General features: G+C 35.4%; 1 protein-coding gene across 7 annotated transcripts in view; it reads left to right on the top strand.

Moving 5' to 3' along the window:
* The window catches only part of Nbea (neurobeachin), a 544,486-nt gene that overhangs the window by 74,207 nt on the left and 444,838 nt on the right, over positions 1–25,441 (top strand). For all 7 annotated transcript variants that reach the window (XM_028882144.2, XM_037206608.1, XM_028882142.2 and 4 more), the window contains exons 2-8: positions 3,614–3,845; positions 7,259–7,359; positions 7,600–7,695; positions 8,375–8,496; positions 9,285–9,411; positions 12,906–13,025; positions 15,442–15,588. In XM_028882144.2, coding sequence (XP_028737977.1) covers positions 3,614–3,845; positions 7,259–7,359; positions 7,600–7,695; positions 8,375–8,496; positions 9,285–9,411; positions 12,906–13,025; positions 15,442–15,588 — 945 coding nt within the window. The remainder of the gene's footprint in view (positions 1–3,613; positions 3,846–7,258; positions 7,360–7,599; positions 7,696–8,374; positions 8,497–9,284; positions 9,412–12,905; positions 13,026–15,441; positions 15,589–25,441) is intronic.

Raw genomic sequence — 25,441 nt, 5'->3', positions numbered from 1 at the left:
GCAAGAGGGTTTGAGTTCAAGGTCAGTTTAGAGGATCAAAGTTAAACAAAATGCCAGAAACTACCAAATAATTTCTACTTCCCCAGTGATTTTATTTTTGTGGTTTGCTCTCTCTAGAATTGTCATATCTTAACAGCAATCTGTCTTTCTTCATAGTTACTGTAACCATGCCATTTATGGGTTTTTTTTTTTTTTTTAAAGCAAGTCTACTGTTAATCCCACTGGGAGAGAATAAGACCACTACCACAATTTTTGAGCCAAATTTGAAGTATGCTTTATTAAATACTTGCCAGGATAGTGGACACTGGCCAGGTCCATACCTGGGATTCCCAGAGAATGGCCAAGAATTTTGCTAGTCTGGTGCTTATATAGACAAAACCCAGAAGGCAATGTACTTCCCGCCTTCTCCCAATAGCAAATATACATTCTGACATACTTGTGGCCTCCATACTTCCAGCCTATGTGTGATCAAGCACATCCTGTGCACTTGGGGCAGCCAACCTTATTTACAGAAGTGAAAACATGTGGCTTGTTTTCTTACATAAATAACAGCCCCCAGCATTCCAGGAAGTTATCTTGTCCTTGGGCAAGTGGGACTTAGAGGTTAGAGGCATTTTTGTTTTATAGATCTCAGGCATAGTAAGTTAAACTTAAAACATAACTTTAGCCTGTACATCTACACCTCTGACTTTATATAAAGTAAAAGGCACTCTCTGTCTAAATAAGAAATCTGAATCTGCCACTTCTGTCTGACCCAGATTATGTTTAATTCACTTGTCTTCACTTTCCCTCTAAAAGCAGTTACATCTTTACTTTACAGGATTAGTAGATTTTTGTTTGAATAGTAAGTCCACTCACTGCTTTTATTTATATGGTTTAGCTGCTGCTGACTATTGGACCACTTGTTAAATAGATGGATGAGTATTTTGCTAATTTCAGAAGGGTTTCCTACAACAGTTGTGTTCTTTTTAACACAACTATGTTAGCAGCAATCACCATATAAGTTAGAAAGACTAGCTTTTTCTAGATGAATTAGATACACTCCACAATATCTCTGAGGCATGTAGAAGGTTTTCTGCCCCCCACCCCAATAATAAGTTTTCTGCCAACAAAGTAAGTCAAATAAGCCAAATTGGAAAAAAACAAATAATAACAACAGGTTTATTGAGAGCAACTCCTAGGTGAGTTCTTTGGTTCCAGAGATTTGGGGCCAGAGGAGTTGCAACCCAGCATCCCCCACAACAGGAACTAAAGCAGGGAGATTTTATAGGTTGTAGGCCAGGTGTGATGTTGTGTCTACCACTAGCTGTGTTTGTGTCCAAGTATGGTGAAAAGCTGAGTGCTTAGGCAGGACTTGAGTTGCTGGCACCTTCCCGGGAGGAAGCTGCAATAGCTGGCCAGAATGTGGACCTGGGCTTTTGGATGCCTTTCCTTTGTTGGAGAGATTCTGAAGAGAGGAGAGGAGAGCAGAGCGGTGGGGAGGGGAGAGGGAGAGGGGAGGAAGAAAGGAGGCTTTCCAGATGGTGCAGGGGCAAGCTGGAGGCTCCAGCCAAACAGCATGTTTTTGCTATTTGGATCAAGAAATCATGGAACCTTGACTCTTATTTGTTGTAATTAAATGATACATAGAAGGATGTAATGTTAGCGACTGTGAAAGATGAAAACTTAGACTTTATGTAGCAGAGCTTAATTGCTAGAATTGTGGGCATTAGATTTTTTTAAAGTAGCCCTTTTCTCTTTTATTTGAGTCCTCATATATATTTATTTATTTATATACTTGAGGAATTTATACCATGTTCTGCTACAGTATTTAAAACCGGTTTAGCAGATTAATCTAAAAAAAAAAAAAATTAGTCCTGTCCTTTTCCTCTTCATGTTCTTATTACTGTGTGCTTCTACAGATTTAGTACAGGGTCATGTACAGCTTTATATCTGTTGTTAGAGTCATCAGTAAATATTTATGTCAGTGAGATGGAAAACTTCTTATGGGTTGCTAATGACTCATGAAAAACTTCATACAGCGATGACTCAGGTTAATTAGACATACAATGAGGAATAGATAGGTATTCTGTAGTTGTATGGAATGATGAAATAATAGTTGGATTTGAGATACTCAAGAAAATAGCCATGGTGTAGTACACTGTGTTGGCTGGAAACTTAAGACCTGCTGGCTTGGTTTTATGGGTCTTCATCTATACTGGGTCAGATGAGTCTATGTTTTAGATGGGAAATTGGGGTTGTTCTAGCTCTCCTGATAACAAATCTTAACCTAATGCTGACTGTGCCTGCTGTTGTGTCATGCACTTCTGTATGTGTGGGAGTGTGTGAATGTGAACATATTTATGTGTGCACGTGTATGTATGCTGATGCCAGATGTTGACACTGGGTATCTGTAGCCATACTTTTTTCTTTCCTTTTTTTTTTTTTTTTAAATGGGTTCATTGGTTTAGTCCATTGTTATCATGGCAGGGAGCATGGTGGCATGTAGGCAGACATAGTGCTGGAGAAATAGCTTGAGAATTCTACATTTGGATCTATAGGTATCAGGAAAAGAGAATCAACTGGGCCTGGCTTGAACTTTTGAAACCTCAGAGCCCACCCCTAGTGACACACTTCCTCCAATAAGGCCACACCTCTTAATCTTTTCAAATAGTGCCATCTCTGGGAGACATTCTTAGTCTAACTACCATAGTAATAATTCACGTGGTTTGATCAACAGAGAGTAAGCATGTCGTAGTATTTTGTTCTCTGTGTATTCATCTGTTACTGTGTGTTTAGTGGGGCTGGTAATGGTTTATAAAGTAGTATGTTGATGGAAACAGTAGTAACTTTTGAGTCATTTGCCAAAAGTCACAATGTTGACAGTAAAACAACTTTTTCCTTTTTTAATTTGTATGGTTTAGAAGAAGATTATAAGGCCTTACATATTTCTCTGTTCAAATTATTCTTTTCATGTTTCTACACTTACTGTAAGTTGTTCTTTCATCAGTTTCATATTTCATTTTCTATGTTGAAATTGAACCAACTTTCTTTTTTATTACATCTTTTTTCCCTATAACTTCAGTAATAGAAAAATGAAAGTGAATTTTGTCTTAATATCCATCTTTACCTTCTGATCTTTTTAAAAGGGAATTTGACCTGAATCCCACCCCATAATTATTTGCTGTAGTTTGTGTGTTTCTCTAGATTTGAATGTGCTATTTTCCTTCCATCTCTGTAAAAATTAGACTTCTTTTTGCCTGTTTCATTCCTTACATCTGTAATTCTTTTTTTAAAGTATTTATTTGTTTATTATGTATACAGTGATCTGCCTGCATGAAAGAAGAGGGCACCAGATCTCATTATAGATGGTTGTGAGCCACCATGCGGTTGCTGGGAATTGAACTCAGGACCTTTGGAAGAATAGCTAGTGCTCTTAACCTCTGAGCTATCTCTCCAGCCCTTGTAATTCTTACACTTGGATCAAAATTTGCCTTATGCAAGATGACTTAGAACATTTTTAGTGTCCGTACTTCCTTGACACTTGATTGTTTGATATTGTTCTATATTAATGTTGTAAATAACCTCCCATGTCATTTCTACTTACTTTTTTTTTTTTCCTGTTTACTTTCAGCTGGTTGGTGGGGAATTTGATTTGGAGATGAATTTTATTATCCAGGATGCTGAGAGTATAACGTGCATGACAGAGCTTTTGGAGCACTGTGATGTAACATGTCAAGCAGAAATATGGAGCATGTTTACAGCCATCCTACGAAAAAGTGTTCGGAATTTACAGACCAGCACAGAAGTGGGGCTGATTGAGCAAGTATTGCTGAAAATGAGTGCCGTAGATGACATGATAGCAGGTATGGCATGGTCTGATAGAAAACTAAGATTTAAATAATTGTAAGGTTTCATGTATTTCTTTATATTCTACAGTGAAAACAGACTTGTAGAAATTGCCTTAATTTAAAGTAAATAAATAGGAATATATGGACAAATTGTCTTTTGTGTTAACTGAAATGTTCAGACTAGAAGAGAAAACAGAATTGTACTGGGCAAACATAATTACATAAAAACATAAGTACATTAGAAAATTATCAGAAAAATGAGCAGTATTTTTTATGATACATATAACTAAACTACTAACATATTTAAAATATCGCAATATGTAGGTCAGCGCCATTTACCAAGTTACTCCAGCCCCATGCTTCCCAATCTGCTGCACCTGGAACCTGAAGAATCAGCAGAATATATCTTTTGAAACTACCTATTTTTGTCTTCATAATTTTTGGGGACATTTCTCTGTTAACTTTTTCCTAGAGTTCTTATTGTGATAAGACACCACAACCAAAGTGACTTATGAATAAAAACGTTTTATTGGGCTTACAGTTTCAGAAGGTAGAGTCCATGATGAAAGAGCAAAGACATAGCAGCAGGAACAACATAAAGCTCTCATCTTGTTTTCTGAGTTACAGGTAGAGAGAGGCACACTAATGGCCCCAGCTGACACACCTCCTCTAACAAGGCCATGCCTCCTAGTCCTTTCCAAACAATTCCACCAAGTGGAGGCAAAGAATTCAAATATGTGAGCCTATAGGGGCCAGCTCATCCAACCGCAAAAGCACATATTGTGGAATAGAATATAAAATGTATGTAGAGTAGTTTTAGTTTATTTTGCTTATTATATTATTTGAAATAATAATCTTGAAATCCTGGATTTGTTACTGCTTACTCTTAGCTCTCTGCAAGGTGAGTCTCCTCTGTGGTTAAATATGTTTCAATAGAAATATTTTGGCTGATGATCCTACAACAGCAGTTATTTCTAGAAAATAAATGCAGCTTGAAAAAAATTAAGTTTTTATTTTGTTTTGTTTGTTTTTTTTGCAAATAGATGTTTAGTCTACATATATTTTGATGTAAAAATAATTACACAATTCTGAATGTGCTAATTTGACTGTATAACAATATATTTAGCCCTTACAAATAGTTCAGACCCAGAGAAATTTTAATGTTTTCATATATGGACTTTTAATTTTCAAATTTTCAGAGGAAAACATCATGAAAGAAAGAAATGAACAGTGAGGTTAACAAGAATGGATTTTAAATTTAAAAAGTTTTCAAAATTGGGTTTTCTTCCTATTTTGAAATCATGTCCCAAGTGGCATGTATTTCTGTTGAGCATGATTTTGGATGAATAATCACATAACTAAAACTGAGATTAAACATGCATTACTTTCAATATTTAGAGTTATTTTGCAGGAATTTGTGTGAGTGTGTGTGTTTGTGTTTGTGTGTGTGTGTGTGTGTGTGTGTGTGTGTGTGTGTGTGTGGTAGTATAGTATAAATTGTTTAGGATATCATATGATCTTTCAATCCTGATAGCTGGGCTTAAGACATTTTATTTTCCTTCCTTTTCTTTTTTTTTTTCCCGCTGAATAAAGTGTCTACTACTTTACAGAATAGTTTTAGAGTGTCCAGAATTATATACATAGTGGTTTATAGTAGTTAGTGGAACTTAATTCATGAGCGCTGTGATAAGAAAGCAATGAGGGCATGTTAAGACAGTCTCTGTTATACCTGAAGTTCTTTAATTCTCTTATCTTTTCTTCTCAGTAGCATTTCCTTCCCAAAGGACCTTATAGCTGAAAGACATGAGAAAAGGGAATGAGTGTCTTGGAAAAAAACCAAAAACATATGCTGCTTATGCTTAACTACTTAAAATAGAGGAATTAAAATTTGGATACTATACTGAAAGTTTGAATGAGTACCTGCAGACTATTAAATTCTCATCTTTGAGTGCTATAGTGTGTTAAGTTTATAGAGGTACTCTAAAGTTAATAATTTAACTTATCACTAAAATATGGCTAAATATTTGTGATACATTGATAAAATCTTTTATAGCAGTAGTAATTTTTTCCTCTTTAAAATTTTTGTGGTTGCAAAATTATCTGCCATAATAAAATTAAACTGAACTGCTTAGTTATGGGTCATCTACAAAATATAGTCTACAATATATAAAAAAATGAAAAAGTGACTTACTACAAATTTATCTCCTTTATCCTGATTATTGTAAATATAAAGTTGTTTTGCCAAAATCTTTTTATATAAATATTTAAGAAATCTTCAGTGATAGCCATTTCAGCCAAAAGGTTCCAGCTTTTAAGATTTTTTTTTTTTTTTTCTTAGGAATAAGCCCAACTTTATGCACTAATATTTAAACACAATTTTATCGTTTAAATAACGAGATATTTTGCTTCATTTAAAGATGTCTCAAAAATGGCATGCACATTGTCAAAATTTTACCATAGAAATTGCTTACTCATTGTGCTAGTTAGTAAAAAATAATGAATTACTTATTGTTGATGATAACCATATTGAATTTTGAAATATATATTTTAATTTTCCAAATTCCAGTCATTAATCTGTGTTTTTCACAATGTAGATTTTATAATCTAATCTACCTTCTTATATTAATTGGTAGTACATTACATATATCTGTATATTTATATTCACTTGCATATTACATAAGCACTTTAGAATGTGAGATGTATCAATATTTGGTTGTTTAATTTTTTACAAAAAGTATTGAGAAAATTATTAATCATAATGTATAAAGGTCATTACCAGACACAAGATTGATTTTTGTCATTATTTGGTGAGTTGTGACTGTTACACATTCATGAACATTCATTCACATTAGCATAATGAAAATCAGAAACATCATTTTTAAATTATATCCAGTTGTAGATTAGTGAGTGGCAGTGAGAGAATTCATACTGCCTGCATTTCAGTACTAACTCTGCTGTTCACTGGGCATACATTTTTGGGCAATGTGAGTAAGTTGTCTGGGCCATAAATTTATTCAATTTTAAAAGGAGATGATATTTAAAAACTCAGAGTCTGGCTTTGAGGATTTCTGATATTACTACATATAAAGCACTTAGAATAGTGCCCCAAATGGAGTAAATGCTCAAAATTGTTAATTACTCAATAACTAAAAGGTTCACTACCATGTTTTACTGGTCAGCTGCCAGTTTGAAAATAGCCGGTGTGCAATGCTAAGTCTTGGTACCTTTGAATATTTGTACCTCCCTTTTCCTACTTGTAACATATCTGTGTCTGCATTGTGAAACAAAATAGTCATTCATGAGGACACTTAGGTATTTTAGATTTTTAAATAGAAGTAACATTTGGTAGCTTTCTTCCCCTTCAGAATATAGTAGCTTGACAGATGAGCTCTTGCCTAGAGTGTAGAGTAACTTTATTCTCCTCTCAGATCTTCTAGTTGATATGCTCGGGGTTCTTGCCAGCTACAGCATCACTGTCAAGGAACTGAAACTTTTATTCAGCATGCTTCGAGGAGAAAGTGGAATCTGGGTAAGCTGTGGGCAGAGGGAGGAGTCTTCAATACCAGTACATTAGTACTTAATGTTCAACAGATTGTCCCTGGAGAGCCATATATTTGAATTGGTAATGATAACTACTTCCTTCTTAAACCATTTAGTAAATCATTTAAATGCAATTTTCTCAATAGTTACCATACAGTCCATTGATTAGTGTTCTATTAGGTATTATTGCTAACTTGTACAATGACTATTTCTTTCATTGTTTTCTCAGCCAAGACATGCTGTAAAATTATTGTCAGTTCTTAATCAGATGCCACAAAGACATGGTCCTGATACATTTTTCAATTTCCCTGGGTGTAGTGCTGCGGTAAGCTTAAATACACATGTTTATTTTTTCCTATTTCTCTGTTATCTGAGTTTACTTGCTGTTCTATTAGTTTGTCCTTTTTAGATTGTCCTATGAATAAAATTGATAAAATCATATTGTATGTGTCTGTGGTTCTTTTGTTGTTGTTGTTGTTGGGGAGGGCGTTGGGGACAATCTTGTTATGTAGCCCTGACTGGCCTCTGCCTCACAGTCCTTCATCAGCTTTCCTGAGGCTGGGATTGTGGATATACATCACCATGTGCCTTGTTTACCCATTATGTTTGGCTTCACAGTGCTTTAGAGCTTGGCCCTTATTCCATTAAACACTTTCCAGGGCAGGTTTTCTCAGCTCTAACTATTCTAGCTTCATTAAGAAAATGAAGTCCTACTAAAAACTAGTACAAAGCATCAGAATTAGAAAATTCTGAGGAATGTTTGTCAGTCACATGTGTCTATATTGTGGGAATTAGAGGAGGGGTTTGCAGAACAGTCTGGAGCCTGCTGAACATGCTAGAAATGATACTTATCTACTATGTATTTCAACAAACAGCATGTGGAGATTATATAATTGAAATAATAAAGTTTTTAAAATTTTTTTTTGGGGGGGAAAGGGGAGTTTAACTGTAGTGACTTTGTATTTCATTTAACTGATAATTTACCAAGTTTCATTGTCTTGTAGGCAATTGCATTGCCTCCTATTGCAAAATGGCCTTACCAGAATGGCTTCACTCTCAACACTTGGTTTCGTATGGACCCCTTAAATAACATTAATGTTGATAAGGATAAACCTTATCTTTATTGGTAAGTAATAAGTAATATGGTTTATTTAGGACTTTTGTCTTTATGTACTTGAATTTTAAAATTAGACGCTATCATAAAGCCTATATAGCTAATATTTATTTACTAATGATTCTAGGTATCTTCACATTTGTATTTTCTTTTCCACTTACAGTATAAGAATCAAAGGTAAATCTGTTAGGGGATCATAGGATTACTAATATCTAATGTAGTAGATAAGATACTAGTTCCCACTAGAGTGTATTTATTCTTTCATTTCTATAAGTATAATTGATATAGGGGTTAAAAATAATAATAGCCATGAAAGAAATTATTACAAAATAAGATTATTTAGTATTCATGTTCTTATTTAGACTAAAATATATATATACTTATTTGATCACTCACATTATTACCAAAATCAGCTCTTTTTTGGTAAGGTCTTTGAACAAGCATAGGAGATTAGAGACTAAGTTGTTATTGACAACATGAACTATGTTGAAATGAGATTGGAATGGGCTAAGTGGAGATGGTCCTTCACAGTAGGTGAAGTCTGCCCAGTAGACATTTTGATCATTAATTTGTTTTATGTCTGTGGTATTTTACATTTAAATATATATAAAAAATTTTCATGGTCATTTTTTGAGTTAAATTCCTAATTTTTTAGTTACCATAAACCTTATGTTTTAGTTTCCATTTGGCCAATGTGTTAAATGTGACTGTACAGAGAATGAAGTTTTATTGTGTAAGGTTTTAGTAGGTGTTGGTATCTTTTTTTTAACTAGAGTTTTTATATTCTTGTATTAATACAGTTTTCGTACTAGCAAAGGAGTTGGTTACTCTGCTCATTTTGTTGGCAACTGTTTGATAGTCACATCTCTGAAGTCCAAAGGAAAAGGTTTCCAGCACTGTGTGAAATATGATTTCCAACCACGCAAGGTAGGGCAGAGTAGATGCTTCCCTTGGAGATCATGTCTGTTGTTATTCACCTATCCCACTGCTTTGCTTTGACTTCTGTAATATCCTTTAGCTTTTCTCCTGACTTCAGTGCTTTTCTATTTCCTGTGATTTTTTTTTTTATCTTTGTGAGAGGTCTTTTAACCACTTGTGTTGTTTCTCTCACACTTGTTCATTCTCCAAGTCTGATCTAATTCTTCCAGGGGGTATGTGCTGAATATTTTACAGAGTGCTAGACCTATGGGAACTAGGGATGTGATGGTGGACAAAAGCATAAACAATCTCACTTTTTTTTTTTTTTTTTGCGACTTACATCTTACTGAGGATTTTTATTCAGTTTCATAATTGCTTCTACCCTTATTCTTCAGTGCTCTGTTTCTTGGCTTTTCACCACCTGTGAGATGTTGCCACTTGGGTGTCTTTCCACTTCCAGACCTCAGAACGTAAAACATTGAGTTTCCTTTCTCCAGGTCCACATCCACATATGTGCTGAAATCCTCTGGTTTAGATGTCTGCCATCCTTATAATGATTGGGTCATGTTCTTCATCTTCTTTTTGCTTACTTTCTAGTACTATGTATTGTGTCTCTGAAATACATCTATTTCCTTCTAAAATTTCATTATTTGCTGCTTAACTTTTTCACATTGTTTTCTCTTCATCTTGAATGATTTATTTCTTTCCTAAACTATTTTATACACTAATACTAGACTTATCTCCCTGATGATATTCATTTTCTTAAGCTAGTGATTTACTTTTCAGTAACTACAAAATAAATTAAAAGTTTTATCCATGTGAGTGAATTAGTTTTACTTGTTCAGACAGTCCTAAGCCAGACCTATCAGATTGTCCTACTTCACGCAACATTTCTGTGCTATCTTTTCTGGGTTCCCTCCTTCCTTGACTGGGGGCCAACCAATGAGATACATGCATGCTAGGCAAGCTCTGTATCAAAGAGCTGTACCACCACCCATCTCTCTTTATATATATTATTTTCAGATATAATTAATGCCACTCTTTTTAGAATTATTTTTTAAATAACTTTATGCCCATTTAGTGAGTGTTGAGACTAAGATCTGTAATGGATTTATTTTTTATTCTCTCAAATGACTGACAGTATTGAATTCAGTAGAATACCAATAAATTGGGTAGCTATATAAACATGTGACTTAAACAGCCTGGAGAGATGGCTCAGAGATTAAGAGTACTGACTTTTCTTCCAGAGGACATGAGTTCAACTCCCAGCACACACATGGCAGCTTACAACTGTATTTAATACCAGTTTCAGTGGATCCAATACCCTCACACAGACACACATACAGAAAAAACAAAAAGAAAAATTTTATAACTTTAACAAATAAAAAGGGCTTTTGCTGTCTAAAGACATAAGTTCCATCAATCTAGGTCAGTGGTTCTCAACTTGTGGATTAAGACCTCTATAGAGGCTGTATATCAGATATCCTGCATATCAGATATTTACATTACAATTCATAACAGTAGCAAAGTTGCAGTCATTAAGTAAAAATGAAATAATTGTGGTTGGGGGAGAAATTATAATAAAGGATCACAGCATTAAGAAGGTTTTGAGAACCACTGATCTAGATAGAAATAGAGATTATTAGACTTGCAGATCTTAGGTATATATATTTTTGCCAAATACTATAGTTTCCTTTTTATTGAAAATAGTTTTCTTTTCATACATTATATTCTGATCATGGTTTCCCCTCTTCTAACTCCTTCCATGTTTTCCCACCTCCCCATCCACCCCAAAGCATAAGAATTTCTAAAGCATAAGAATAACATAAATTAGCTAGATTTTAAAAAACAAACAGGTGGAATTGTTAAGTGAAGTAAAGGCAGTTCAATCCATTTGCTCACATTTTATTTACTTTGTTCCTATTTGTTTATGAAAACACACTTCTGTTTCTCTTATCATTTTAAATACAGGGATTGCAAAGTGTCTTGGGTAGAGTAGGGCTCAGGGACTGATACAGCTTCAAAAAATTTTTTTTGCAAAGATTCTAATAAACCTTGGAAACGAAAATCATAATTATAATTATTTGACCTTATTGTTCCTTATTTTAGAAAAAAATCATCTAATTTTTTTCTTTAATTTTCTAGATGTGTAGTTAAATTCTTATTATGCTTCAATTAGGGAAAACTATACCTCAGTAAGTGGGTTACTGGCCTTTTCTGAAAAGACATGCACACTAAAACTTTTGTTTGCCCAGCTGTACTGCTGAAGAGGTGTTTGACCTTGTAAAAATGAGTGTACCCATTAGCATGTTACCTCATTTGTAGAAAGTGTTCAGTGCATAGCTTGTAGAGATATTTGTGTAAATATTATGTTGTAATTTTTCTTATTTATTATCTATTTTCTTTAGTTGTAATGTGTACCTCAGGAATTCTTAGTACATATATTTTTCTTACTTCTTGTTGTACACTTTTATATATCAATTTTTGGGTCTCAGATTACATGTAAATCACAGCATATATGATTAGTGTCAGTACGTGTATGTATGGAGAGTACTCAAGTTCTGTTACTGTCTTGAACTTAAAAATATGTCAAGCATTGGAGTCCTTTGAAATGGTAAAAACTCATTTGCATCTACTACATTTTTATGGTCTCAAGAAACAGAAAAATAGATATAACTTAACTGAGATTAACTTACCCAGTAATTTATACATTCATGTATTCATATATCTTATTTATTTTATTTATGATCCAAAATAAATTGTTTGTTTAAAAACTATAGACCTGATCATCATGTTTTATTGAATAAGTTAATGGTACCTAGCCATTTAAGTGAAATAGTAGACACCATTGAAAACTCATAGTTTTCTTATGTAGTGCTTTTATCAGTGCCATTAGTTAACTACTCCTCCCCTCCTTTAACTTATCAGTGTATTTGTCTTCTTAGTTCAGGCTCTTCTGATTTCCTTCTCGAAGCTTTATAAGCTTATCTGCATCCACACTTGTCTGGCAGCTACATTTCCACGCTGTTGCCAGTTATTTTTCTAAGCTATGATAATCATCATCTCATGTTTCTCACAAGCTTTAGGAATAAACCATTATACAGAAAGCAAAAGGCCAGTTTCCTACAGATGTTGCTGCATCTAAATACTGAGAAAGTTTTCATCAAACCTCTGTGTGTCCTTTTGCTTGCAACCTTGTTTCCCTCCTGTTCATCCCACATTTCCTTTTCATCCCAAGTGTTCGATATGAAGTTTATCCACTCATAGTGATTTTTCTATGATTGTCTTCAAATGTTGTGTGTCTTTCTCAGTTCCTCAGCAGTCACTTCTTTTCCTATTTATCAGTGTTGGAGACTGGGAGTTCCCTGACCTCTTCTTTCCCCAGGGACATAAGAAATGGGAGGAAGGGGCATGAGGTGTAAACTCCTTGAGATCTCTTGTAAGAAAGTACAAAGGCTGTGCCTGTGTTTTAGACATTTGACATCTTAGTTGTTGTATTGCAGTGGTACATGATCAGCATTGTCCACATCTACAACCGATGGAGGAACAGTGAGATCCGTTGTTATGTCAATGGCCAGCTGGTATCTTATGGTGACATGGCTTGGCATGTAAACACAAATGATGTAAGTTTAAATTCTTAAATGTATTTTACAGTATGTTCTCTCACTGTAATATAAGTAATGGCTATTTGGTAGAAACATGCAAATTTCTGTTTGAAATGTTTTATTTATATTTTACTCTTAAATTAATTAATTTATACTTATATAATTTATATTTAATTCTTAAATATAGTATGCAGTTGTTTCAGACACATGATTTAATGATATTTAAAAAAATAAAAATAGAATGAGGTTATGTGGTACCCTGGGGTCAGGTGATATACGTACCTCATTTGCAAATATAGGCCTGGGCTTGCATCTGACCCAGGCCAAAAAGCCTCCTAAGTTTATATTGAAAATATTTCAAATCTGGGTGGGCATGGTGGTACACACCTTTAATCCCAGCACTCAGGAGGCAGAGGCAGCTGGAATTTGTGAGTTTGAGGCCAGCCTGGTCTACAAAGTGAGCTCCATGACAGTCAGAGCTACACAGAGAAACACTGCCTCAAAAATCCAAAAAAAAACCAAACCAAAACGAACAAACAAACATAAAAAACTCAATCTGGCTGCAATGCTTAGAATTCTATAACAGAAAAGGACTGTGAAACAGAGGACATATCATGCACAGGATGATCTGTCATCATAACACAGAGATACTTGCTTCACTTTGTGGGTCTGTGTTGGAGCAGGTGACACTGGATCTAGATAGAGAAGACATGGAATTGAAATCTCCATGATGCTTACTATTTCTGTAGTTTGAGTTTCCCTTTCCTTCCTCCTGGCATTTTTAGGGCCAAAGTAAAGCATGGTTTGCAGTGCTGAAAGTTATCTTTGATGCCAGTGATACACAACCCTTCTAATATACCTGGTTGTGTGTGGTTGTAATAGTAATGACTTGCTTTTAAGAAAAACAACTAAAATCTACTTCTAAATTTTGTTTGCATCTCCTTTAATTTTAATCTCTTTGAGGGCAGGGGTTATGTTATATTCTCTTGTTCTGTTTTCTCATAAATGAATAAGACTGTTAACATTGTCTAGTCTATATGTAGATCAGTGGGTGACAAGCTGTCCTGCCCCAGCCAAGTTGACTTTACCTTATTTTTGTATGATCTGGAAGCTAAGATTCTTGGATTTTCACTAAGAATATTTTTTAAATAACACAACAGCAGAGCAAATCAATATGAATATGCACAGAAGATACATGGAACATGCAGAATTTAGAAAGTTCTTGCCTGTGCCTTTACAGGGGAATCTTGCTTTACTGCCCAACAGACTCATGGGGGAACCATAGGCAAATGAGAACATAGAAATAGGATTCTGCTTCTCGTCCACTGATGTTGCAGGGGAATGTAGTCTCTTTATTACTAACATAAAGGAAGCTCCTGTTTTTTGTTGACCAACATTAGCTGAAAAAACAGTATTTAAAACAACAACAACAACAATAAAAGAGACAGAAGATTTTGAATTCTGTGATAGTACTTCAAGAAATGGAGAAGCCTGGGCATGTACACATTCTTTATGTAGTAGTAACTTTAGTTTCCACAATTTAAATTACACTTGCATGTTTAATGATGAGTTCTTGTTTTGTTTTTATTATTCCATTCACATTACTTTTTGTTATTGAATTAGGCACAAATGGGATTTCATATTTGATAGATCTGTTTGTCTACTAATTGATTTCTTTGGCTCTGTCTAGATTGATAGCTGAATATTGGTGTGCTTATTAGAATCAATGTGTGGAATATCCTGCGGGAGGACATTGGGCAGTAACTACAGTTTCTGGCGTCAGTGTTTGGCATTGAAAGGATGTAGATGTGCTATCCCTTCTAGATGGGAAATTGTTTAGATAGACAATATTCTGAGCAGATTGAATCATTATTGTGTGTTTGCTTCTGTATAATCCGTACTCATACAAGAAGAAACTGATTTTCTTCATCATTGCTGAATTAGTGTAGAAAAAGAGGGTGGTAAATCCATGTGGAGAAATGAAGTAGAATTTTTACAAAATTAACACTATGGATTTATAGTTAAGATTTGATAAAAGTCATTCTTTTGATTCACTTTAACCTCTCTAAATTTGAGCAGCTGTGAATATTAGCAATTTAAAATTAGCTTTGCTTCAGTGAACAAATTATAATTTGTCTTCTGATGTACAGAATTCAATTATAAACAACTACAAACTCTTTGTCTTTAATGTTACAATTTGTAAAAGTGGTCAAGTCTGAGGTTGTGATGGATGGTGTGTGCTTAACTCCTACTTAACTGACTTTATTTTCTCTAAAACTTGTTCATTGACTTATTGAAATACCTGAAAAACAGTTTATACAATGCTTTTCACTATTATTGGTATCTTAAAATATGTCTGTTAATGAAGAAATGCACTCTTAAATGTTCTGTCATTACAAAATAACGATTCATTTTTTGTGACTTTTAAAAATAGAGCTATGACAAGTGCTTTCTTGGATCTTCAGAAACCGCGGATGCCAATAGGGTATTCTGTGGCCAGCTTGGGGCCGTGTATGTGTTCAGTGAAGCTCTTAACCCAGCACAGATATTTGCAGTTCATCAATTAGGACCTGGTTATAAGGTAGGAATGGCCACATTATTACAAATTCCCTACAGAGGTCTTGTTGTATAGTCTGTTGTAACACTGTAGATTTTGTGAAAATCTTTGTTCAGTATGGGTCAGTGTCACCCCAACTTTTTGAACCTTACTATGATGCTCCTTTTTGTCTGCCCTTTCTGTTTTTAACTATTGTCATTTCATGAACTTTTTATTTTTCATAAAGGTGTTCTGATATTAAAGACATACCTTTAGCTGTCAATTCTTAAAAAAATTATTTTCTAATAGTATATTGCTCATTAAAGTGGTATTTGAAATCTCAGATTTTGAAATATGTACATCATATTACAAACATACAAAATGACTTATTATATTATGAACATATATATGTTTTTAATATATATAATAATGACGTTTTGAGGTCACAGAGGTTAAGAACACTGGTTACCCTTCCAGAAGTCCTGAGTTCAATTCCAGCAATCATGTGGTGGCTCACAACCATTTGTAACAGAATCTGATGCCCTCTTGTGGCATGCAGATATACATGCAGGTAGAACACTCAGAAATGCATACATACATAAACAAATCTTTAATAAAAATGACATGTTGAAAGGGGTGCAATGGAGAAAAGAGTTACATATTTAGAGGAAGAAGCAGTGTCCAATGCTCTGTCCTGTTGAGATCATTCATTTTATGCATCTACATTTACTTGTCCCTTACATTTGGTAAAGAATAGTGTGATAGATGTACTCTGTCACAAAACCTCTGATTCTGACTTATCATATTATCCTGATTTCTATTTAGCTTTTGAAATAGATGCATTGTAGGCAAAATGCAGTATTGACACCTATGAAATAGTTTTTAATAAGTACACTTGGTATGTATGGCTAAATTACTTAAATCACATTTGAATTTGTACAATTTCAGACTATTTGGAGGGGAGATAAAATTATACATTATAAATTAAAGTTGATAATGTTTGAGGAGAACATCTTGTGTTGCTGCTTTTTTAAAGTTTAAAGTTTAAATTTACGGGAAGATTGTTTAGGAAGAGTAATACTAAATAATAAAATATTCTTTTTAAACCTTTTTACATTCATATTTATGTTTTATTGTTTTATGTTAGACATGTAAGTAACAAAATTATTCTTTTAAACAGATCTGTTTGTTCCTAGTGACTTTAATAACCAAAATACTAAAAAGAGTCTTGCTGTTTTATGTCACAGTGACATTACATGCTGCTATCTTGTATCCATTTTGTTTTGTTTCACTAGGCCTAGATATGAATTGGTGTTAGTATAGCCACTTTTTTCCCCTACACCAATTTCCTCCCCTTTTCCCCTTTTATTGAAAATAGAATCCTTTCTCACATAATATAGCCTGATTACAGTTTCCCTTCCCTCTGTACCTCTCAATTTCTCCCCGCTTCCTCTCCCTTTTGAATCCACTCCCTTTCTGTCTCACATTAGTAACGAACAGGCTTTATGGGATAATAATTAAAATAAAAGATAAAACAAAAACTAGGTGGATGAGACAAATTTACAGAAGGAAAAGAGCCCAAGAGAAGGGGCATAAGTCTCAGAGATCCACTTGATTACACAGTCAGAAATCCCATAAAAACACTAAACCTGAAAGCTATAGTGTAAGCACAGAGGACCTGGTGCAGACCCATGCAGGCCTTGTGCATGCTGCCTCAGTCTCTGAGTTCATATGTGCTTTGATCATGTTGATTTAGAGGACATTTTTTTTTTCCTGTCCTCTATTCCTTCTTCTCTTCTTTGGATTTCCATGAGCTCTGAGGGGAGGCATTTGATGGAGACATCTCATGTAGGGCTGAGTGTTCCAAAGTCTCTCACTTTCTGCATAATATCTGGCTGTGGGTCCCTATATTTGTTCCCATCTGCTGCAGAAGGAAATTTCTCTGCTGATGGCTGAACAAAGTGCTGAACTATGAGTATAACAGAATGTCACTGGGAGTCATTTTATTGCTACTTTTTTTTTAAAAAAAAAAAATTAGTATTTGGTTTTACCTTAGATACCTAGGCTATCTAGTGTGTCAGGTCCGTGGTCACCCAAGCAGTGTTGGTTATGGGTTCCATCTCATGAGTGGGCATTAAGTCAAATCATGTATTGTGCCACCATTGCCCTAATGTATTTTGCAGTTGATCCACTGGTTTGAAGCTGTGTTGCTATTTACATTTATTTTTTTGGTAGCATGCAGAGTACCTTCCTGTACCAATGTTGCTAGAAGGTAGTGATGAAGGCTCTATGTAGCCACCAGTTCAACTTCTCCATGTTCAGTAAGTTGTGTGGGTGTTGTCTTCAGCAATAGGACCTTGGTGTCAGTTTATAGAGAGCAACCTATAGTTTTGGCAACAGCATGAGTAGTTTGAGGATTTCCGTAGGACCACATTAGCTTAAAACTCAATTAGATGTAATCAGTCCTGGTACTAGAAACTTCATTTGGTGACAAGAGATGGCCAGTTGGGATTCTGTGTCCCCCATTATTGACGATTTTATGTAGACCACCTTCATGTATATAAATATTTTAGTAAGCTTCTACTATTGTAGATTTCAATACTACCTTTCAAATGGCTTAATGTTAGCTGTCTCTTCCCATAGTCCCTCCCTCAACTCTCATTCCCCTCCCGCTCCCCCATCCTCGTTCCAGCCCCCTCATCATCCATCCTTACCTATCTATTCAGTTTCCCTTTCCTAACAAGATCTGTCTCTCATAGTACCTTACTCTATACCTAACCTCTATGTTTCTACATATTATAGCTTGGTAATTATTGATTTAACAGTGAATATCCACATAAAAGCAAATGCATTCCATATTTGTCTTTCTTGGTCCAGGGTACCTCATTTGGAATGATTTTCCCCCCTAGTTCCACCCATTTACCTGCAAATTTCATGATTTTATTTTCCTTTTTTCTCTCTATTTGATTTTTTGTTCTGCTTTGTGTTAACTTTGCATGAGAGTCTTAATATGGTTTAGAATGTATCTAGTCTTCTGTCTTCCTTTGTCTTGATCATAAAATATTTTCATTAGCTTTCTGTTTTTATGGATACACACACACACACACACACACACACACACACACACACACACTCATATGTATGAAAGTTTGCCTGTATTTATGTATGTGCACCATGTGTATTCCTGGTATCCACAGAGGCCTAAAGAAGGCATTGGTCCCTTGGAACTGAACTTGCAGATGTTTCTGAGCTGCCGTTGGGGTACTGAGAATGAACTTAGGACCCCTGCAAGAACAGCAAGTGCTCTTTACTGATGAGCCATCCCCCTCACACTGTGAAGTAACAATTAAGCACTAATTAAATGATATTAAATACAGTGACAAAATATAAATAAAGGTGAGAAGTTGAAAAATAATGTAAACTATAAATCTAGTATCACTATTGTAAACAAATTTCAGAATCAATAGGAGCTTCCTGGCAGCACATAAGGAAAAGGGTGAGATCTAAGTGTTAGGTTCTTCTACTCAGAAAGGAGCCAACATTGTGTTGAACAGCTTTGCGAATTAGAAATTCCTCATTTGGCTCTTTTTTGGCATGCTCTTTTATAACAGTGGTAAAAATTAGAAGGAGCCCTAAGTAATTGTGTTCTTTCTACACGTAGAGTCCTTATATAGAGAGTCAAGGGCCTATACTAAAATTTGACATATACACAAGAAATACCTCTAATTGTGGGCATATCTTGAGAAATTATCATATTAAGTTGTAAAAGTCTCTAACCAACTGAGCCTTTGTTAATGGAGATTGTAAATTAATGAGCACAGTTGAATTTTCTCAATTGGAAATGCAAAGCATAGTTATTATTCAGCAGTTTGTATATGCAAAACTCTTTGATGTTGACAGGTTTTTTAAATAGAAATTTAGATAATATAAAGAAAGAAAAGATGCAAATGAGACCCAGCCACATTCTGACAGGAACATTCACATACTTCACCCTAGTGTCTTGGTAGTGAGCAAAGTCACTGCTTGCAGGAGAGCTGTAGTTAGACTGTTCAGAGTATGTAGGATATAACAGTTAGTTGACTCTCATGGTCCTATGTTACACATGAACACTTTGATACAAGAGCACATTGTATGGTGAGGGCCTTACCTCTCATTCCCATTACTTTTGGACCCTTACTCCTATATCTTTTTGCACCCCTAAAAGGGGAGTTTCCTACCTTTTTTATTGTGACACATCATTGTTACCTATAGAGTTCACATTTAAGAACTACATTATCATCTTAGAAAAATTTGCAAAGGAAAAATTCTCTCAGTGTTATAACTAGGGATATATCTTTGTGTTTAGCTGTGTTCATAGCTGTTCATGTGGGCTGCAGCAGCTTAGCATCTAATGGCTATATTAGAACTTGATATAGATAGGAACATTATTCTTTTTCTTTAATTTTGCTTTGGTTTACTTTTGAATAACTTTTGTTTAAGTTTGATCTCTTATTGGAATGTCTAATATGTGAAGCATAAGTTAAAGTGATAGAAAAGTATATCTGAAGTAGTAATGTGAAAATATTTCAGGTGTAATAGAGCCAAGGACCTTAGTAACTCCACTTAAAATAAATTTAAAGAGCTCAAACACTGGAAGCAGTTTCAGATAGAAATGGAACAGCTTGCATGGGGCTACTGCAAGTGCAGAATGAATAAGTGTTGAAGAAGCTGGACATCGCTGAGACACAACACTGAGGAGCACAGCAGCTTGTGAAGAGTGGAGCTGGACCAGCAGCTGGAAGAGATGAACAGGGAGTTCACTTTGGTGTATGCATATGCTATTGTTAAGTGCTCTTGTGCTTAAGGAAACTGTAAGAATGGTTTGTCTGGTTTTTGTGTGATGGCTCCAGTAACTGTATGGTTAGTGCCAAGCCAGAGAAGGAAAGGAGGTGAGGAGACAGAAACACAAGACCTTTGTGGAGGAGAAATGTGAAAAATAGGTTGGGCATTTTCTCTCACTTCACCACTGGGATGACAGCCAGAGACACCTTTTGGATAGTGTCCACCAAGTGTGAGAGGAGACAACCAACTAAGGCTTCATCCTGGAAATGGAACAGACAAGTGTGCTCCTACCATCCTATATTGATGCAGTTCATCTGGCATCTGGCCAAGAGCCTGGAGTCATACCATACTGCTTATCTAATAGGCCAGGAGAGAACACAGGAGGAGCAGCTCAAGAAGTAGCTGGGGCCTGCAGACTGGACACCGTGGAAGTCTACCAGTCCCTCCATGCAGAATTCCACAAGTACTTCAAGGGAGAACCTATAAATGCTGCAGGAGCCATCATTAGGATTTATTCTATTGGTGCCAAATACCATGTGCAGTGCTGCATCTGCTCTGGCCTCTGGTCCCCCAACTCCAAGACCAAGCTAGACAAGGAAGGGAGGAGGCAGGTTCTGGGGATCTCTTCCTGGTAGCTATCTGAAAGGCAGGTGATAATAAAGAAGTCAGTTTGTGGTTCTAGCCACTGCCATCACTGGCTTACAGGCCTCTGTGGGGCCAATCTCCTGAAAAGGAAACCCTGATACCATATCTCCAACTTCCAACTTTCTCCACTTCTGTTCCCGACACCATAGCCAGAATACCTGCACAGTGTCTTAGCTGGCCCTGTCCCAAGCTATTATCCATCTCTGCTTTGAGTGAGATGACTCAACTACTTGCATTTCTAATTCCCTTCTATGTTGTGTCCAAATCCTAGAGAAGGAGAGAAATCACAAGATAAGCACCCAGGTTAGGGGCATGTGTCCCTACAAAGGAGGATTGGTCCTTCATGGTCTGTGTTACATGTTTTATTTTTGTCCAGCCTTCCCTTTGGAAACTAGGCAGTGATGTTCAATAAACAATTTCAGATGCTCAAATAAAACAAGAATCCCACAAAAAGTCAATCAAAAACAGATAAACAAAAACAAACAAACAAACAAAAAGCAAGACAGAAAAATGAAGAGCCAAATGTAAAGGAAACCCTTGTAAATGAGAGAAAATTGGAAATTGATTGAGGAAGTAATGGTTTGGAAAAACCACACTAGGAAAATCATAGAGATGAAGCAAAGTATTTTTTTAAAGTTATGAAAGAAAAACACCCTTACATGCCAGAATTCATTCATGAAAGTCTCTCCAGGTATGAGAAATGAGAAGATTTAGGAGAAATGTTGGCACCAGCACACTTCAGTGACCAAAGTGGGAAACATGGATCATTAGGACTGAGCCCCAGACACAACAAATGAAAGGTGTAGATGAAGTAAAATCTTCTCTCTCGTGATTTCTCTTAAATGTACACAGTTGATTAAAGCAAACTTCTTTCATGTAAAATTGATTTATGTCACACAGAAAAATGCTAACAGAACACTAGAGGGGGCTATAAATGGTCTCATTTGGTGAATAGTTTCCATATTTTAGTGTCTAGAAATAAATGATTTGAGATTGAGTATAAGTCAGTAGCTCACTTGACCTGAGTAAATCACAGTTCAATGCATGCAATGAAGCTAGTATTTTAACATAGCAGAAAATGATTAATCAATAAAATGTAAAGGTATTACGATAATGACATATATCAGTTTACCTACTTACCAAATTTAGTTCCTGTCTCATCATGCCTTATATACCTTTCTCTGCCCATCATATTACTTACTTCCTATTGCTGGGATTAAAGGCGTGCGACTTCTCAAATACTGAGATTCAAGGTGTGAGATCTCAAGTGCTGGGATTAAGGGTATGTGTCACCACTGCCTGGCTCTGTTTCTCTCCTAGACTGAGTCAATCTCATGTAGTCCAGGATGGCTTTGAAATCATAGAGATCCAGACGGATCTCTGCCTCCCAAGTGCTAGGGTTAAAGGCGTTTGCCACCACTGTCTGGCCTCTATGTTTAATCTAGTGGCTTGTTCTGTCCTCTGATCTTCAGGCAAATTTTATTAGGGTACACAATATATCACCATAGGTGAACAAATGTATCACCAATAATTATTAAACACAAAGGCTAGTTATATAAAAATAATATTTTCTTTCCAAGCTTTATTTTGATAACAAAAATTTGTACCAGTATATAAAAGAGACCACAGGTAATATTGTTAAAATGTTTGATGATCCATAATAATGGGTTAGAGTAAACTGGTTATTTGCAAGCTACTCTCAAAACTCTACTGGAATTGCCCATGGAGTACCATCTCTGCAGAAAGGAATATGCTCACTTATATTTTAGAGTCCATGAAAATCAGACTGGATTCTTTTGATATTTCATATAAAAATAATGCTTTCTGGGTTTGCTATGGGATTGAACACTGATATGATTTTAAAGTTATGTTGTGTGTTATTTGATCATGGAAATTGAAGCCGAAGACCCTGTGGGTCAACTTAATAAGGGAAATTTAGAGGGTGTAAGTTGCTTCATGTCTTCTATGCTGTCCTTTAACATCATTTACTGACTTGAGGTATCTTTCAACACTTCAATCTTTAGTGAAGACTAGCTGCCAATATTATTTTAAGGAACGATTATTATGTAACTTAAAATTGATTAAAAATACTGTTAAAATGGATGATGTATGCCATGTAATAAATAATAATGTGTTTATATATAATACATTAATATCCTTTGTGCATGAGTATATGAATAAATGAATGCTACCTAATTCATTTTGTAAAACAAGTCCTTCTATTCACTCTTCCTTTCTGTATGATGTGATTTATTTTCTTGGATATTGTTGCTGTAGGTTTTACATGATGTAATGTGCTGTGACAGGGAATTCATTCATCATCTCTTAATTGCACTTTCAGTGTATGCAGGGCCTAAAAAGTTGGATATGCCAGTTCTTACTTTTGAAGAATTATTTACCAAAACATAGCAACATTATCGCCAGTTTAGTGTATAAAGCAATAGGTAAATATGGGGAACAGTGACTTGGAATTCTATGTAACTCAAGGAAAACTGTGAAAGTTGTCTAACTGAAGGCACCAACTAAATTTGATTGCTTCTGACTTGAACTCAGATTCTCAGAGGAGACTTTGATACATTTAAGTGGTTGAAATTAAATTTGAATTTAGAATGTTAGAAATATATGTGATCTTACACTGTTTACCTATTTTTTTCAGTTTGTTTTGTATTTTCTATTAAGTATTTATATTATCCAGATATGTTTCTTTTATTTTGCATAAAACCAATACATATGACATCATTGGAATAAGAAGCCACTGTTCTATTTCAGGTCTTCTCACTGTAGCATGCTAATAGACAATGTGAGGTCTCATAGGAATGATAATGTGTAGCAACAATACTTACTGTACATTATCTGTGTACACAATTTCTATAATATACTTACTTATATTTTGATATATATATATTTGTATTTTTTCCAAGAAATATGAGACTAAAATTAAGTTCTAGTTTTATAAATGTTATCATTTATTTAGAAAAATTATTAAATACAGATCTATTTTGAAAGTTCTTAAGAGAGAATTTTTATTTTTTTCCACTTCTATTTTTATTATGAATAGATTGTTTTCTCATGCAATATATCATGATTACAGTTTCCCTTTCTTCTACTCCCACCTCCTCCCAACATCCCTCTCATCCAAATTCACTCCTTTCTGTCTTTTCATTAGAAAATAACAGACTTCTAAGAGATAGTAACAAAACCTAACAAAATGAAATATAGAAAGATAAAAATGTTCACATCAGACTTAGACAAGGCAAACCAACAGAAAGAAAAAAACCGCAAGAATCTGAGACACAGTCATTCACATACTCAGGAATCCCATAAAAATATTGAACTGAAAGCTGTAATATATACGCAGAGGAATTGTTTCCTACCTGTATAGGCCCTGTACTTTATGGCTCAGTCTCTGTGAGTTCATATGAGCCTTGATCAGTTGATTTAGAGGGCCTCATTATCCTGGTATCCTTCATCCCCTCTGGCTCTTACTTTTTCAACCTCTTCTTTTGTGGGGTTCCCTGAGCTCTGAGGGGAGATATCACATTTAGAAGTGTGTGTTCCAAGATCTCTCACTCTCTGCATGATGTCTGGCTGTGGATCTCTGTATTTGTTCCCATCTGCTTCAGGAGGAAGCTTCTCTGATGATGGCTGAGCACTGATCTATGAGTATAGCAGAATGTCATTAGGAGTCATTATATTGGTTTTACCTTAGGACCCTGAGCTATCTAGTCTCTGGTTCTTGGTCAGCCAATCAGTGCCAGGTATGGGTTTCATTTTGTCCAGTGGACCATAACTCAAATCAGACATTGGTTGGTTACTCCCACAAGCTTTGCATAATAAGCATAGTAATGAGCTTAACATATTTTGCAGGCAAGACAGATGGTACATCAAAGGTTTTGTGCTTAGGTTGGTGTTTATGTTTCTCTTGATAGCACACAGAGTATCGTCCTCTACTGAACACAGTAGAATGGAGGAGTGAAGGTTCTGTGTAGGCACCAGCTCCACCTCTCCATGTTGAGTTGTATGGGTGTTGTCTATAGAAGTGGGGTGCTGCTGTCAGGTTGTAGAGAGCAAGCTATTTATCTTGGCAACAGCTTGAATTGTTTGGGGATTTCCATGGGACTCTTTTGGCCAATAGCTTAATTGGATATAATCCAGGTCTAATCAGGTGTTCTGAACCCTGAGTTTGGTGACAAGAGATAGCCAGTTGGGACTCTGACTCCCTATTATTTGAAGACTTCATTAAGATTGTCTTCATATATTTTAGGAAGATTGTCTTCATATATTCCACTGCAATTGATTTTTATACCATCCACAAATGCCGCTCAATTTTAGCTCTCTTCCCCAAATCCCTTCCTCAACTCCATCTCCCTGCCCCCTGCCTGATCCTCCTGTTTCCCTTCCCTTGACCCCCAGCCATCCATAAAATATATTC

The sequence above is a fragment of the Peromyscus leucopus genome, chromosome 6 (assembly GCF_004664715.2).
Source record: "Peromyscus leucopus breed LL Stock chromosome 6, UCI_PerLeu_2.1, whole genome shotgun sequence".
Lineage (NCBI taxonomy): Eukaryota > Metazoa > Chordata > Mammalia > Rodentia > Cricetidae > Peromyscus > Peromyscus leucopus.
The sequence above is the reverse complement of the archived record's forward strand: the minus strand, read 5'-3'. Positions and strand labels throughout refer to the sequence as shown.